The sequence below is a fragment of the Dermacentor albipictus genome, chromosome 10 (assembly GCF_038994185.2).
Source record: "Dermacentor albipictus isolate Rhodes 1998 colony chromosome 10, USDA_Dalb.pri_finalv2, whole genome shotgun sequence".
Classification (NCBI taxonomy): Eukaryota; Metazoa; Arthropoda; class Arachnida; order Ixodida; family Ixodidae; genus Dermacentor; species Dermacentor albipictus.
Window position 1 is genome coordinate 69,057,065 of NC_091830.1, and position 15,780 is coordinate 69,072,844.

Consider the following 15,780-nt stretch of genomic DNA (forward strand, 5'->3'; position numbering starts at 1 on the left):
TAGTGAGGCCTAGAATGGCATGTGATTTTAGTCGCACTCTTCGCAATGCTGCTGGCATTGTTTGGGCTTCACCCCAGTTTTTTTTTCTTTTCCTTTCTACGTGCGCGGCATAGTTCAGTCGCGGCGAAGTTGCGCCGACAGTGTGTCGCGAATATGTCTTACATGACTGCCAGCTGAGGGTTCTTCAGGGGCAAGTTTAATTGTGCATTCTTTTCGTTCTGGTTTTTTTTTTGTCTTCTTTTTTAGATAATGCTTTGTTGCTTTCCTTAGGGGCACTATGCTAAGTGTTGCTTTGAAAACCGAACCGAAACCTCTCGAGCACTTGTCCACTGAGCTTCAGCGATGACATCTGCACTGCCTAAACAACATTGTTTGACAACACTGGAACAGGTTCAAATGGGAGAGGATGTGTCATTTTTTGCTGTTGTCTCAAGGTCGACGTAAGAATAGGTGTCAGTTCCTTTAAATAAAAACAATGCCACACGTCTCGCACCTTTGACCTTCACCTTGCTCCCCGCTATCTCGGCAGTCTGTACTGATGAGCAGAAGTGCAGGTGTAGTCAAATGGCGCAGAAAATCTGTAGCGCAACTGTTACTGCTCCATCGCAGGCCTTTAATCTAATGACAAGAGCCATAGGCCAAGAAATTATTTTTAAAAATATTTGTTTTTAGTCAAACTGCAGCAATACCGCACTTTTTAATTGCCGAAAGAGACAAAGTGTCCGTTGTGCTCAATACCTTCAATTGCCCGCCCCTTCTGCAAAAGTGGTTACTGAGAAATGCCATTGCGAGGTAGCTTGATACCAACATTCTGCACCTAAGAGTAGTAACTATCACTTCTGAGCACAAAATGTGGGGCAGCACAGTCGCATACCGCTGTCGGGAGCAACGACACATTTTCTAGGTACCCGCACACTGGGAACTAAAAGAAACCAGGACATTCACAGAAAGATGGAGATGGACACTTGAATTCAACAGCGGGTGAACAAAGGAAGCCTCAGCTCTGAACGAGCATTCTGACAAAGGGACTTGCCTTTGTTTGTCGGGGAAGAGACATGCCCTCGTCGAAACCCTAATTTAAAAACAATTTCCCTTTAACGAAGTTGGTTATAAACGAGTAGTCGTAGCACTGAAGCAGTCGAAGCAAAGCTGCAGAGCTGTTAATTGCCTAAGTTTCTTATTTGCAGCCTTTGAATAGCGCTTGTGCAGATGACGCCTGCACCTGGTAGTTAACAAATGTGACCCAACTCCCAGCACATCGCCTCAGAAATTTCTCAGTGTGCCCCAAGCAGGCCACAGGTGGCGCCTAATCTCGGAGGTCATACATTCTGAGCCACGCATCAGTTCCAGCTAGTTGTATCAGTGGCATATTGTGTCTCAGTTTGCGAGCTTTTCGTGACGCATCTACTCCTTTTTTCGAATGTAACATTTTGCATGGAGGTCACTGTATATAAATCATCTGTAGCTAGGCCTTTTGTGTAACCGAACATTTCATTGCAGTTGGCCTTTGAGGTGAAGCTGCTCTTCCTAGCTCTGTGTTTATCAGTGTATGTTGTGAAAATTGAAACAGTGACCCCAGCGTAAACACGATGCGCAAGTTTTCAGACTTGTAATTTGCATTCTGCAACGAATCCTGAACAAAGGCACTTGTATTAGGCAAGCCACATTCATGGAACAGTTCCCACTCGAAGTCAAAGGCAACTAGCTCCATTCATTCTCGCTGCTATGTGGTAATGCGTTTGCACATGCGCACAGCGTAGTTCCATAACAAATGGACATGTGCTGTGGACTTTACATGTGCAAGTCCATTTCTGATGTAATGTCTGAAGGGTTTGCACTCCTTTTGAACCAGGATTCACAATGTGGCTTGCATGCAAAAATGGTTTGTGCACATAACAGCAGGCACCAGCTAGTCATTTCAATGAAGAAGGTGATAAGAAAGGCATCAGCCAATGACACACAGTACTTAATAACAAAAGATTTTGGAACCAGTCCTTTAGTGGGGGTGAAATTTTATTGAGACTTCTTGGTCTTGTAACAGAGAAAACAGCTGTTTTTTTTTTCCATTGTCATTGTCGAGTGATGAGTGGTGGCTTTAAAAACGTGCATCTGTTCTTCGCTTTCTCCGCAGCTCATGTTTTAGAGTGCGGGGTCGAAAAGTTGTCAGACGGTGTTGAGAGAAAGCAGTGACAGAGTGCTCGTACAAGAACTTTTGTGTCGTTTGGGCGACTACAGACGGACGTCAAGAGACTGACTGCACGGACCCTTCTTCTTCCATCACATTCTTTTGCCTCGTGTTTTTTTTTTTTTTTTTTTGCCCCCTCCACTTGGAGGCACCTGTGACACGACTCTCATGGTTTGTTTGACACTGTGAACTATTTGTTTGTTCATGTGACTCATGGTGTGCAGGTCATGCATTTGTGTACAGTAAAATCTTTGTGAGAGCAACTGAGGAAGAAAAAAAAGAAAGCGCCTTGAGAGAAAGATGAGGCCTTTAACGTGACAGCTGCTTCAGTTTTCATCACTTAGTCGAGGAAGCAAAACTACAGGACACCTGGCCTTCCAGCGTATGCTGCAACTTGCGGGGCCAGGTGTTCTCACGTGGCTTATTGTTAGTCCCCTGTGCCTCGTTTGATGTGTTCACCTCTCAAGACTAGTTAAAATGCATATGTCAATGCAGATGTGCTGAATGGTTTTGTGTAAGACTACAAAATTTTCATGTTCAGGTGAGAACTGAACATTGCTTCATTCCTTCCTCAAGTGCAGCTTACGCAAATATTAGAGGCAGGCCGATGACATTTGTTGTCTGGGGCATGTCTGTGCCTGAAAATATAAATACAAAAAGTGAGGAAACGTTTCGTGCAGTTAAAATGTGTGGTGTATTTTCAAAAAAGATAAGAGACAATATTTATGTATGCAGGCTTAAATACTGAGAGGCTCTATGTATATAAAGGTTCGCCTATCAGCACATTATGGCTGGAGAAACAAAATAATAATAAAAAAAGTTGTTGCGTTAAAGGCTCCACCTTTCCACACACATCCATTGAGAAAGTTTGACTGCGCTCATTCCATTTGAGCTTTGTAGATGATGCATGTTCATTATTGTAAATACAAATTCTGTAAGCCTTTTAAGTGACTCTTGGCAGGCTGTGTGTAATGCTGCAAGTGCCCCTATTGCTGGCGAATAAAACCTAGTTTTAAGAGCGGCTGTCCATCCATCTGGTGAGTGTGTCATCTGAAGAATGCTTGTTGTTGCTGTGGTGACACTTTCATGTGTACAATCATTGTGTACTGAGTTGGGTGATTGTGCTTCCTACGTTTTGTTCAAATAAAGACACATTCTGATAATGTCAGGGGCGTTGTGTCACTTGGGCCTGCCTGACTCGGGGCCTCGCCCCTGCATTCACAAACTGACCTCGGCTTGGAGCTTGTGCTCAACTTTTACTGACCTTTATAACGAACGGCCTCGACTCGAAGCTTTTCCATCACAGTGCTGTGCCTTGACTGACCAAGACTCTGTGCTTCAAACTCTCCATGGTGACTCCTAACACAAGCAATTGGTGAAAACATGCGCTTTCACACTAGGGCATCCATACTTGGCAGTAGATGCGGAAAGCACAGATTACAAAACTAAAGACCGTGGATTGACGTTCAGTGTCGTTGAAATACCACTTCGGATGAATGGTGATGCCACCATCCACTTTCTTAAGGTGCAGTTCGAGGAGTATAAGTGTTCTAAAATACAAGTCTGAGGTGTGGTTGGGAAATGGTGACCACTTCAGTGAAAGCAGTGGAACCTCCACACCCCAGTCTTTGTTTTCTATAGTTGAGACGGAGTGTCATGGTAATGGGGCATTGCGGAAATTGGAAATTAGTGCTCCACGAAGCTCTGATATTGCCTCATTGAAGCCCTTCCTCAATAAGCAAAATTGGTGTGTGAACACCAATAATGAACTAGGTTTCGAGAATTGTTACTACCTTTCCATTTGCATGCAACAGTGGCATCAATAAATCTTATCTGTTCAATCTCGTTGCACATTTCACATAGACATTAATGTTATGTTGCAGAGTCATACATCAAGCATGGATCGTCGCAATAAAGAATGGTGGCCGACTCAAGAGGCTGTGATGACAAATTGACGAGACCCGAGCCACGAGATGTTGCTTAATTTCCATTTAGTGCTAATTCGCTTGAGTAAGTTTCTTGGCAATTATAAATAAAGATTCATGCTTCTATAGAGACTAAGTGTAGAAGGATGGGGTAAATTTCCTTACAAGGCTATGTTACATATAACTTGTTGCAACACAGATAATAAAGTAATTACTTGATTTTTGGGACACTTGGTATGCAAGCAAAGAAAAGTAGTGTTTTACTTGTACAATCAGGCACCCAGTTAACACACTTTGTCCATAGAACATCTGAATCGTGTCCCAAATGTCTAGGCGCCATTTTGGAGATAAATAGTACAACCACTGGACGTCCAGTTTGGGACGTCCTACCACGGACATCCCAAGGATATTGCACATGCACCTGTTTCGGATATCCTGCCATTGATGCCCCACGGTTATCTCACATGGACCTTCTTCAACACGCACATCAGTAAATGTTCTCCAATTTAGGCTTTGACTGAGTTTTCTCGTAACAGAGTTATGTTTTCTCACATGTTCGAATTACAGGCTCAAGCTATCATGTCTGCAGCTCGCGTGTAGGTCGTATTTTACTCATTTTTCTGATACACTTTACTTTCATCATTGAATTTCTTTCAATCAGCCGCCCGTGCTTGGTGGAAGGTATAGAGGAATCGGGAGCACAACTGCACTTCCGCACACGCGCGCAGCCTGTGCACGCTATGCTTTTGATGTGTGGGTGCTCTGCCTTTGCATCTGTCGCACAGTGTGTGGAGCAACCACAATAGACCTTAAAGCAAACGCTGCGCAAAAGGCCCTGGCATTGTCCCCACAATGTTCGCAGGACACCTAAAGCGCGGCCAAAACGTTCATGTGAGGGGACATCCGCAAGACGTGCCCGGCATATCCCTAGGATATCCGTGTCCTGGCAGTGGTTGTCCGTAGAATATCCATAGGACGTCGTTGTTGTCGCTGGGCCATTGCGATTTCGTTACGCCTCCACCCTCGCCTCACGTCTTCCCGGAGTTCCTTCGTGGCCACTTCTTCCTCTCCCTGGTGTGTCAACGCCAACACCCTAAGCATTGTGAGGAACTCTCGCCTGCGGCATACTTCGTGAGCGAAAGTCTGCTGTACATTTCCTCCCCCGCATCGTGTACGATGGGCTGGCCACTGCCGGGCTACCAGCGAGCGAGCAAGCGAACGAGCGAGCGGCTGTCTCCCCTTCCTCCTGTTCCTCCCCGCCACTTGCTTTCCCGAGAGCACGCGCTCTCTCACTCGCCTTCGCGCGACGAACGAACTAAAACCCCTTAAACTTCGTAAAGTAGTGCCACGCTTTGAAGAGTGCCGCCTCCTCCTCGCGCGCTCTGGCCAAGGCCGACGCCGCGTCGCTATTGGCCTAATAGCATCACGTGGGCCCTCACGCCGTGCACCAGCGCCATTTTTGCTCGAGAAGCTTCTACGGAGTGGCGAGGAGCGCATGTTGGCGCTGTTGCTACGCTTGAGCAAAGTAGGCGGCGCCACGGTCAAGGAGGGAGCGTGAAAGAGAGGAGAAACGATGGAGAGGGAAGGCGAAGGAGGAGAGTGTCACTACTTTACGAAGTTTAAGGCAACGTTTATAGATACTTTTTTAGTTCCGGAACTGCGCCTTCCCAGGCGGGCGTGATTTCTTCCTAGGCGCTGAGAGGGCGCTGCGGTCGCGGGTTGCGCCATAGAGAAAGAATGGTTGCGCGGTGCCGGCGGCAGCATTGACGGCGTGTGCCGGTCGGCTGAACTAAAAGTCGCGGCACAGTTGCGTGTTTTCTGTGCACGATTCTTTTAGCCTGCGTTTGTCTTCACCCCTGTGCGAGAACCTTTACCTTGCAGTGCGCTCGGTTTGTGGGGCTATCGAACAGTGCGGCCGCGGACGGGAGCATTTCGTAACTCTGTCGATACGCTGTGTTTTCTCTGATGTGCTGGGCTTAGCGCAATGCCGACCTGCTACGCACCCGGCTGTACGAGCGGGTACAAAAGCAACACTCAGAAGCGTAACTTTTTTGCACCGCCATCGGATCCGGAACTTCTCAGCAAATGGAAAAGAGCTATTCCCCGCGCCGACAAAGAGCTGAGCAAAACGTGCAAGGTTTGTGACCTTCATTTTGACGAAGCGGACATTTCGAAGACGTTTAAGCATATTATCAACGGTGAAGTCGTCGAGATCGACCGGGCGTACTGGGCATTGAAGGAAGGTGCAGTCCCCGTTAACTTTCCCAACCTTCCCAGTTACTTGTCGAGAAGGCAGACTCGGCGGCGGTCTCCGAAAAGGAGAGCTCAGCATCTACGCACGATGTGACCACAAACAAAGCACACTTGCCCACGGAGCGACGAGAGCAGCTGAATAACCAAGAGGCGCCTGTTCCCCTGCAGTGCACCGATTTTGCTCAGATTGTCGAGAATAGTGCGGCAGTTCGGCTCCCAGCCAACTGGACAACAGCAGTACTCGAAGAAGAACCAGGGCAGCGTCGGCAGATTGTTTTTTACGTGGCCGGAATGAAAGCGGGGGCGTACACAATCCTGAAGAGCGTCGTTGTACGGGACGATATCACCTATGTTGTCCACGCAAACGGGAGGCTGCTCCGACAGTCGTCTTTTGATGTAGAGATTCGTTCTCTGCAAGATCTAGAAGCCCTGCTGCAGATTGTACACAACAAACAATTTTGCCTAGGCTGCTCTTGCAGTGATGTTGCCACCCGCAGAGCAGGGGTGAAAGTTGGAAGCACATTGTTCCACAAGGACTGCTCAGTTTTGACGGACGCAGACAAAGGTGTCTGCAATATGTGCGTCACTTTGATTAAGAGCCTGAAGAAGAAGATATCTACGCCAGCGAGGAGGAAGGTCCCTGTCGCAGCTTGTGTGCTGAGGAAGCGATTGATTCGCGCCACTGCAGCACGTGAGCGCAAAAAGCGGGAAGTGAAGCGGCTCAGCGAGAAGCTGAAGGACACGTTCACAACATCCCTTGACGAGCTTATGCAAGACCTACCTGAAGTACAGAAGGTCGCCATTCGCACAGCAGTCATGCAGCAGGCAGCAAAACCAGCCCGTGGCCATAGATACACGCCTGACTGGATCATGGTGTGCTTGCTTTTGCGGCTGACAAGTCCAAAGTGCTACAGAACACTATCAGACATGAAGGTCCTTCCCCTCCCTAACGCCATTGTTAATAAAGTTCCTCTTTTTCCCATTTTGAAAACAGTAACTGCATGGATCGCTGTGTACTGCGTGTGCATCGCGATACACATGTATTGAGCAAGCGAATGTCGAATATTTCTTTAAAGTAGAATGAGCGTGGAGAATTTCGGATGGAAGAATACAAGTTATCACTCGATGGCTGCGAGTTGCGCAGTCGCTGAAACGGGCAGCCAGCTCTTGAGGCGCATAAATTCAGCTACGTGAATCTCTGCGCGTATCATAAAGAAAAGAGTTGTTCCGCACGGCTGTGAGGAAATATCATACGTGCTGCAATAGATTCGCGCGATTGGCATGGGTAGCGAATTCGTGTGCACGCTTGACAGCCACTGATGCGCGAACGTTCATTTAAAACGCTGTTATTCTTGATATTTCCGCCACCGCTCAAAATACCTGGGCGTACACATTACTCCTTGCACAATACGGCCCGTATCAAATAAATCGCGAACTGGAATAGCCGCAAAAAAATGCCGAGCAACTTCCCGAGAACAGTCATTTCTTCTGCAGTAGACGTCCAGAATTTGTGACAACCTGAGATACCGCAGCGGAACGCTGCCTGCTAGCAGACGACGCTCACTCTCCTAGCGCAACCCGTAACCGCAGCGCCACGGTGGCGAGAATCGCGACAGGCCGCTTTTTCTCTATGGGCGAGGCGGAGAGATACGGAACTAAAAAAGTATCTATAAACGTTGGTTTAAGGGGTTTTAGAACGAACGACAGTGCACCCCACCCCCTCCCCGCCACTCGGTTACGCGAGAGTTCACGCACGACGTTCTTTTTTTATTCAATGTCCGCGGACCACGACAGGTTATTGGAAACTCCAGCATCCGCTACCTGATCTGGCAACACTAATAAACAAAGATGGCTACGACATCCAGGTTCACGGCGGTTATTTCGCTTGGTGTTGTTATAATGCCTAGAATATAATATAGTGCAGTGGTCACGTTTCTCTTTTGTGGCGTCGAATCGAGGTGTTTCGTGGAAGCCGAATGAGTACCTGCTGCCGATCGCGTTATTTTGATCGGTGTCGAGGATTACAGCGACGAAATCGGGGAAATAGCTGTGCTGTGCGTGCAAACGTACGTCCTGCCGAACGCGCCGCGTCACATTTTTTTTTTCAGACAGCCTTTCAGGCGAGCCGGAGATTAAAATGTAGGAAGTGTGTGCGTAGCGGACCTCCGAAACGTGCCAGCACTTGTTCGCGGAGTTGCTCCACTGCTACAGCTACAGCGACTGTTTTAGACTTTCATAGGCAACTCCAAACTACGGCTCGCGTTGCGGTATATCAGATATAGCAACTCACAATACTTGGCCAGTAACGTCTATCGTGTTTTCAGAAGCAATGTGCGCTAAGTGCAAGTGTGAAGAGACCATCGGTCATCTTCTGTGCCACTGTTCTCGCTTCGATAATCAACGTCAGACTCTCCAGTGTGCCTTGAATAGACTGGATGACAGGCCATTTACGGAAGCTAATATCTTGGGAGCCTGGCCTCACAGTTCGTTAGCCCAGAAAGCAGTTCGAGCGCTTTTTCACTATCTGAAGGCAACAGACTTGAGTGCCCCACTATACACATACACATACACATGAGTGCCCCACATCCTACGCATAAGTTTTCTTTCTCTCTCTCTCTCCACGTGTAGGGTAGCAAACTGGACTCAGTCTGGTTAACCTCCCTGCCTTTCCTTCTTGCCTTCTCTCTCTCATGGATATTCTGCACTGGCAGAACGAGGCTACCTGGTCATTACTTACCTGGTCATTACATTACCTGGTCATTGCGTACTGGTACAAAAACGGATGAGAGTTCCGTTTGTCAGGGTGCACGTGACTTCCTTTCATAGTTAGCTGATACGTGGGATAAGATCGTCTGCGTCCGACAACTGGCGTTTGTTCGCGCTCGCAGTACGCATGCAGTGTTCGAGCTAGGGCCCACGCTTGTAGGAATTCTCAAACCCGGCAAAACGTGCAAAGTGAATAACAACCACTCCCCAGGTAGCACACGAAGTCTTCAAAACGTCGTATTAATGGATTCTCACTTCTCAAAACAGATTTTTGACTAAACTCGACATATTAAAAACGTCGAAAGCAGGACAGCTTACAAACGAGGAGTGAATACGTTTCGAAAGCGTTTTCATAAGTGTGGCCGTATCTGTTCAGTTAGCTTGCTGGGTTCTCGACGGCGCCGTTCTTGGCGGGAGAATTCTCGATTTATCAAGCGGCACTCGCGTCAATTACTGCTGTATTCGCCCTGCATTAGCATGACTTCGGCTAGGAAAAGGAAGCCTTTTGTGGTGTCGACCTGACGTCAGAAGAGACGAACGACTGCAAACGAAGTTGACACCCCAACAGGCCACGAAGGAATGGGGCGCGATCGAGCGCAGTAACATTGAAGCCACTCTTTGTGACGTGGACGGCGCCTCCACATCGACTTCGGAGGAACGCTGCCAGTCAGTAGTCCATGTGGGTGTTGGTGCTGATTCTGACAGCGCATCCTCTACTTCAATAGCTTTGGCTTTTTCATAAATTTTATCATCATTCAAGTCTTTCTGACGATTTCTTTCAGTGCCCTGCAGTAATTTTTTTGTCATGATCACTAGTGCGAACGTGAAACGATCGATATGTCACTCTCATCGTTTTGCAAATGTATTCATGCCGCGCATTATCGTAGAATGGAACAACTTGCCATCGCACACAGGCACTTAAGGACACGCAGCAAAATTCAAAGAGCTGCGCTATACTCTGAGCGCAGTGCCCGACCTGATTGACTTGTTTACTTGTTACGCGTTTTTTTTCCCAGTTTCTTACATAATGAGATGTATTTTACCGATGGCATGTTAATCTCTCCCCTGTTCCATTTGGTAAACATTCTCATGCGGTGTACTTATAAGGCTTATTCTATATTACGCATGAATAAAGGGATCGAGTTAAAGAGCGAACGTCACCTTCGATGGCACCGGAGGAATGCATGGGTACATCCGTTACTGTAGGAACGGTGCTTTGCAGAAAGTGTTGCGGTGAATCCTACTGTGAGTACAATGTATACAAAAACAATGCAGAAACCGCCGTCGATGAATGTCAGTACAAGCGAACAGCCCGAACGAGCGAGCGAACGAAAGAACGAGAGAGGGCGGGCGAAATATAGTTGGCGAGAGAGCAAAAGAACGAACGAACGTGTTCCTTGCACATCAACAGTACTTATACGAGCGACCACTGACCTCTTAACAAGCACAAAAACAGCCGGAGACAGTAAGCTATTCGCTTTGATATTCGTGGGACTCAACGGTGTGGTCTCGGCACGCTTTGGCGCATAGCTTGGTGTGATCACGCATGGTCAGGCGCACCGATCGTGTAACCACAATGATGCGGCACTGACGGCGTCCGAAATTAAAGGCCTGCGAAGTGCACGACGGGAACGGCCAGCTCACTGCTCTGGTTTGAGATGGAGCGGCATATCGAGCAAGCGAGCCACCGCGCGAAAGAACAACGTAAGAGAGGGCGGTGTCTGGCTCTGCGCGACATGATTGACAGTCGATACACAGAAACGCGCACGCTTGCCTACGCGCACACCAAGCGCTCACACCGCGGCGCTTCAACAGCCCGTCAACAACACAATCCAACCTAACGCAAGGTGGCGATACACTACCGTCGTCACATTGGTCACGTGACCAAGCGTGTGGCGAAGGCTGCCGTGACACAGGAAGGGTGAGTGAACGCAATTTACATTCTCATTACAGAGTTAAAATGCTTACTATAATTAATGTGGAATCTACACATTATGTGCCCATTTCATTTAACAGCTTGTTCAAAACGATTTCCGCAATTCCTTTTTGTAGTTAGCATTGGTTATGTTCATTTTTATGATCTGGATACAGTGTTGTAGTTGCATATATTGTGCTCATGCCACTTTCATGAGTCATAAATTTAGCATATATTACACATTGTAGCTTAAGTATGCTGCTATATGTTTCATTAGAGGCTGCAAAAATTTGAGTGTGAGGCCTGCCCACTTATCTGGCAAGCAAACCGGGTGGGAGCATTTAGAAGTTCAGTGCTACCAAGAGTGAGCGCATACATGTGTCAGATATGGTATGTGGGCAAGTCATCTTGGCGAAGCCACTGCATCTGCATTCAAAACATTTAAACTACCAGCGTAGTGCCAAATGTGTCCACTTCGACGAAAAGGAGCTCCAGTTCAAATATCTGGGCATACCTGTCCAGGGCAGCGTGTCTACACTCAAGCATTTCAAGTACCAGCATGTACGGCGGTGTTATTGCCAGCGGAACTGTAGAGTACAAAGTGGTGTGCTCCCAAGCTGTTCATCAATGGAACTCCGCCTGGACTCTGTGCCAAATATTTTTCGATGTGAAAGTGAGGGTGAACTGGTAAAGCATTGGCTCGGGGCTGCAGCATGTGTGAAAGGTCTTTGTCATTCAGAGTGCTTTTTACAGCGAAGCTGTTAGCCCCTACTTGGTCGGCATTTTTTCTGTCCGTGTCCGTTACCGAAAATGGGGGCCGATCGCGGCGGCAGTGCAGGGCCAGAAGCGTTGGCTCGTAACCCCCGTAAGGCAGAGGCTTCAGCAACGTGAAACGCACCGAACATACATTCTTTGGAAGCACGGATGCAACATGTAGAACAGCGCACCTTTCAATAAAGAACAAGCGCAAAACAAGCATCCGAGCGACATAATTGATAAGGTGCGCCTGGCAACAATGCGAAGCACGTAGCGCTCCCCGCATACGTTTCCCTGTAGCGATTACTGCTGCGCAAACTGCCGCGGCGATGGCAGCTTGTGACGTGGGAAGTGACGTCCCTAGCCTTGCGTATTATTAGATCCCACCGCTGTCAAGCAGATGTAGGAGTTGTCGGACGATCTCGCCGCTGCCACCATTTGAAGGAGTTGAAGGTCGATTTACGAGCCGTAGGCCGATCTCACCGCTGCCGTTCAGTTATTAGATCTGGCAGTCGTAGTCGTAGGGGTGAACTTGACTCTTCGTCGGGACTAAGGCGAGCAGGATTTATTTACAGGATGTACATTTGAACGTGAGATACATTTACACAGTCTAGCGTGACTCCTAGAAGAGTTGACTGTTGGGCTAGTTGGTCGTCCATATTCGAAGTAGTAGCTTAGCGCAAATAAAACCACAGACACAAGGAAGACAGACAAGGACAAGCGCTTGTCCTTGTCTGCCTTCCTTGTGCCTGTGGTTTTATTCGCGCTAAGCTACTACTTCGAATATAGCGTGACTCCCACATGGAGCACGCAAGACGAGCAAACAGCTTACGAGCACACAGCTCACGAGTACATTTCGAGCAGAGTGCACAACGACGAGCACACTCTAGCAGCCGACAATCGCTGCTTATAAGCACACCGTTCGACGTCATCGTACGACGTCATCGCAGACTACACGCCTTTTTAGAGGAGGAGGGCTCACACACACGTGCCGCACAGGTTTCAGTGCCGCTCTCTCGAGGGCCGACGACCTTTGCAGCACAGTCGTCGTGGTATACATTGTCTTGCGTCCCCGTAGTCAGATGGTCACGCCCGACCCCAGCCGGCGCCTATAAATTCCAGAGTTGCCGTAGTCCGCAGTTCTTCAAAGGGAGTTCACGGTTGGTTAGCGCTGTCCTCGCTGGTTCTCTGAAGGGCGCCACCACCCCGGATTGATCGACGCACCTGCAGCGGGCTGAAATAGCTGCAGGCCGATCCTAACAGTACTATATGGAATAACCAGCCTTGCACCTAATTTCAGTGTTGTTGCAGCACCGCTACGGGCGGCGGCGTGCTGTCAAAATTACCATCGCTCTAAAGCAGTAAAGCACTGCATACCCCCACAGCAGTTGTAGTGGTAGTATTAAACAGCTTGGCTAGACATCCAATTCGCAGGGCCGGGATGGCTAGCCAATTTCTTTTATTTACTTTATGAGACTGGAGATGTGTGCAAGGCGTACTAACGTATTCAAGTATTTGCAAATGATTCATTGCGACCTTATGCCTGTTTTTGCGAGAGTGGTACATATGTGCCTTTTGTACAACGATGTTTATATAAGCGGATTCGTATTTATTATGACCATTGCTCCCTTGGTTACTGAAGCGCAGCTTCCTGTGCATTCCAGTTAATTTCCAGGTTCAAAACATTCAATTATGGGGTTTTACGTGCCAAAACCGCTATCTGATTATGAGGTAGGGGACTCCGAACACGCAAAACAAAAAGAAGTCTACAAGGAAAAGATCAACGTCGGAAGAGGCCTACACAGTTTCATGGACTGCACTGCAGCTGAGAGGTGGACTAGAGGTGGCGACGGAGGCGGCCCTCGGAGTGGAGAAGCAGCGGCGAATCTAGGCACCTCCGAATAAAAATCGTGGTCGCTCCCAGGCGAACACTAGCAGTCCAATCAAGCGGGAACAGGTATGGTTACGACGTCGAAGAACGTGAAGGAGTTGGCTTCGCACGGTAGAGGTCTCGACGTCGGACATCAAGTCCAATGGCGTGTGCAGGGGCGTAATTTCTCCACGTGCAGGGGCGTAATTTCTACGACACGGCGTTGGGCAGTTTCCCGCGTGCGATCAGGAGACCGCTGTGACCACGCCTCTGGAAGGCCGCCCTGGCCCCGCAGGAGTCACGATGCACGGGTCCAGTCCGACGCCCGACGACGTCACTCCTGCTTCCGGCGCACTGGCCGAACTGCTTCATCTCTACCTGTTTTCTCTCTCTCTCTCTCTCTCTCTCTCTCTCTCTCTCTATATATATATATATATATATATATATATATATATATATATATATATATATATATATATATATATATTATGGGGCGTGCCCACTACGGGATAGTGGCCATTAAGCCGATGGTTAAACGGGAGGGGGCAGGCGAGATAACTTTGAAGTCTCTATCCAGGGTCCCTATCCTTCTCTTCAGACCTGTCGTGTAGGTTGCCAATTGTATCAGCCCTTGTTCTGGTTTTCACGCCTTGTGCCACCGCCTTCATCGTATTCTTCGAAGGAGTGCTCGCGCAACCGCTATACAGAATGTCGGCGTCATCGTCCTCTTCGCATAGTGGACCCAATACGCTCACGGCACTCGCGCAATTGAGAAATCACCCAAGCGCCCCCCTTTAAATAAAGTTATTTAGGAAAATAAAAATGGCTGTGGCTTAGCTAAGGTTAAGCCCAGGATGCGAAGCATACTAGCCTTTATTTTAGTTGTTATGCGTTGCATATTGCAATCACTCAGTTCAGCCCGTGGGCGGGGCCGGGCAGCCACCATTTAACCACGTGACATGACGTCATGACAGCCGGAGGAAAAGCTGGGCTCCAACTCGCGCGGTCGCGCGCGGCCGCAGCCACCACCTGACTACCGCTCCTCCCGCGAGGGGCGCTGCGCCGGCGCGTGACGTCACGGTCACGCGCCGGCGAGAGCGTGACCGTGACAGATGGTCACCTTCCGGCGAGCGCACGAGCTGAGACCCGGCTATGTAGCTACGCGGCCGCAAGCGAGCGCAAAAGTTGAGCCTCCGCTTTTGCAGCTGTTATGACGTCATATGGTAGCTACGCGGCCGCGCGTGGCGCAGCAAGGAAGAGCGTGGTTGTGCGGCTAGTATTCTTCGCATAAAACTGCCTCTAAGTGCGTTGATACAATTTTACACCACACACATTATTCGACTCAACATACTCCAGTCCGCGTTCCCAGGTCATCAGTTCGATAGGCGCCAGGAGTCTAGAAACAGCTCCGCTGTTCTCGCATCAACCGAACTGCATGCCTTCCTCTTCTATCAGAGGACACAGACAAAGCCATCGTCACGTTGTAAGAGCAAGTAACCTCTCTGTATATGCATGAAACAAAACTTCAGGTGTTGTCGACGGTATGCTCGGCACGGATCTTTTCATATCGATCGAGAGTTGTGACTCTACGTGCCATCAAACTTGTCATTGCCTGCGTCATAATGAACCAAACTCCGATGTGTGGTCGCAGCATCAACGCAAATGGCCGAACCACGTACGAGCACACGAGAACACAAGGGAGCTACTCTGTTCTTGAAGCTATCAGTGAATTGGCAGACAGGCGTGAACGCTCAAAAATGTCTACAGTGTTACGCGTATTTGATTCTGTCGGATTCAAGGAATCCAATAAAGGCACTTCAGTACTCTTGATGGAAAGCAAACATAGTTCCTCAGAAGTCTTGACATCGTCGGATTTACTTTAACAAAAGTGAAAATCCTCCAGCGTGCGGTCTTTCACTTTCAGGAGACGCCCAGTTCTCGCAATCCTGCCTCTAGTTTCCTCAACAAGACTGGTGCAATTTAGCTCGGACACCTTTACTAACCGGTCATCGTCTGCGCTGGGACCGCGCAACACTTGTTGATATGCGGATGAAATATGCTGCTCACCTCCATGAACTAACTTGTTCTTTGGAAAAAGCAGTGTATTTGC

At 48.5% G+C, this 15,780-nt stretch overlaps 1 protein-coding gene across 3 annotated transcripts in view; it reads left to right on the forward strand.

Moving 5' to 3' along the window:
* su(f) (cleavage stimulation factor subunit su(f)) overlaps positions 1–4,240 on the forward strand; it is a 91,768-nt gene extending 87,528 nt beyond the window's left edge. For 2 of the 3 annotated variants that reach the window (XM_065428866.1, XM_065428858.1), the window contains exon 21: positions 2,132–3,353. Coding sequence is in view for 2 of the 3 variants with exons in the window: in XM_065428858.1 (XP_065284930.1) it covers positions 2,132–2,143 (12 nt within the window). In the remaining variant the exon portion in view is untranslated. Of the gene's footprint in view, positions 1–2,131; positions 3,354–4,068 lie in introns of those variants that run through there. The other variant, XM_065428850.1, reaches the window with a different exon arrangement.
* Positions 4,241–15,780: the final 11,540 nt, after the last annotated feature.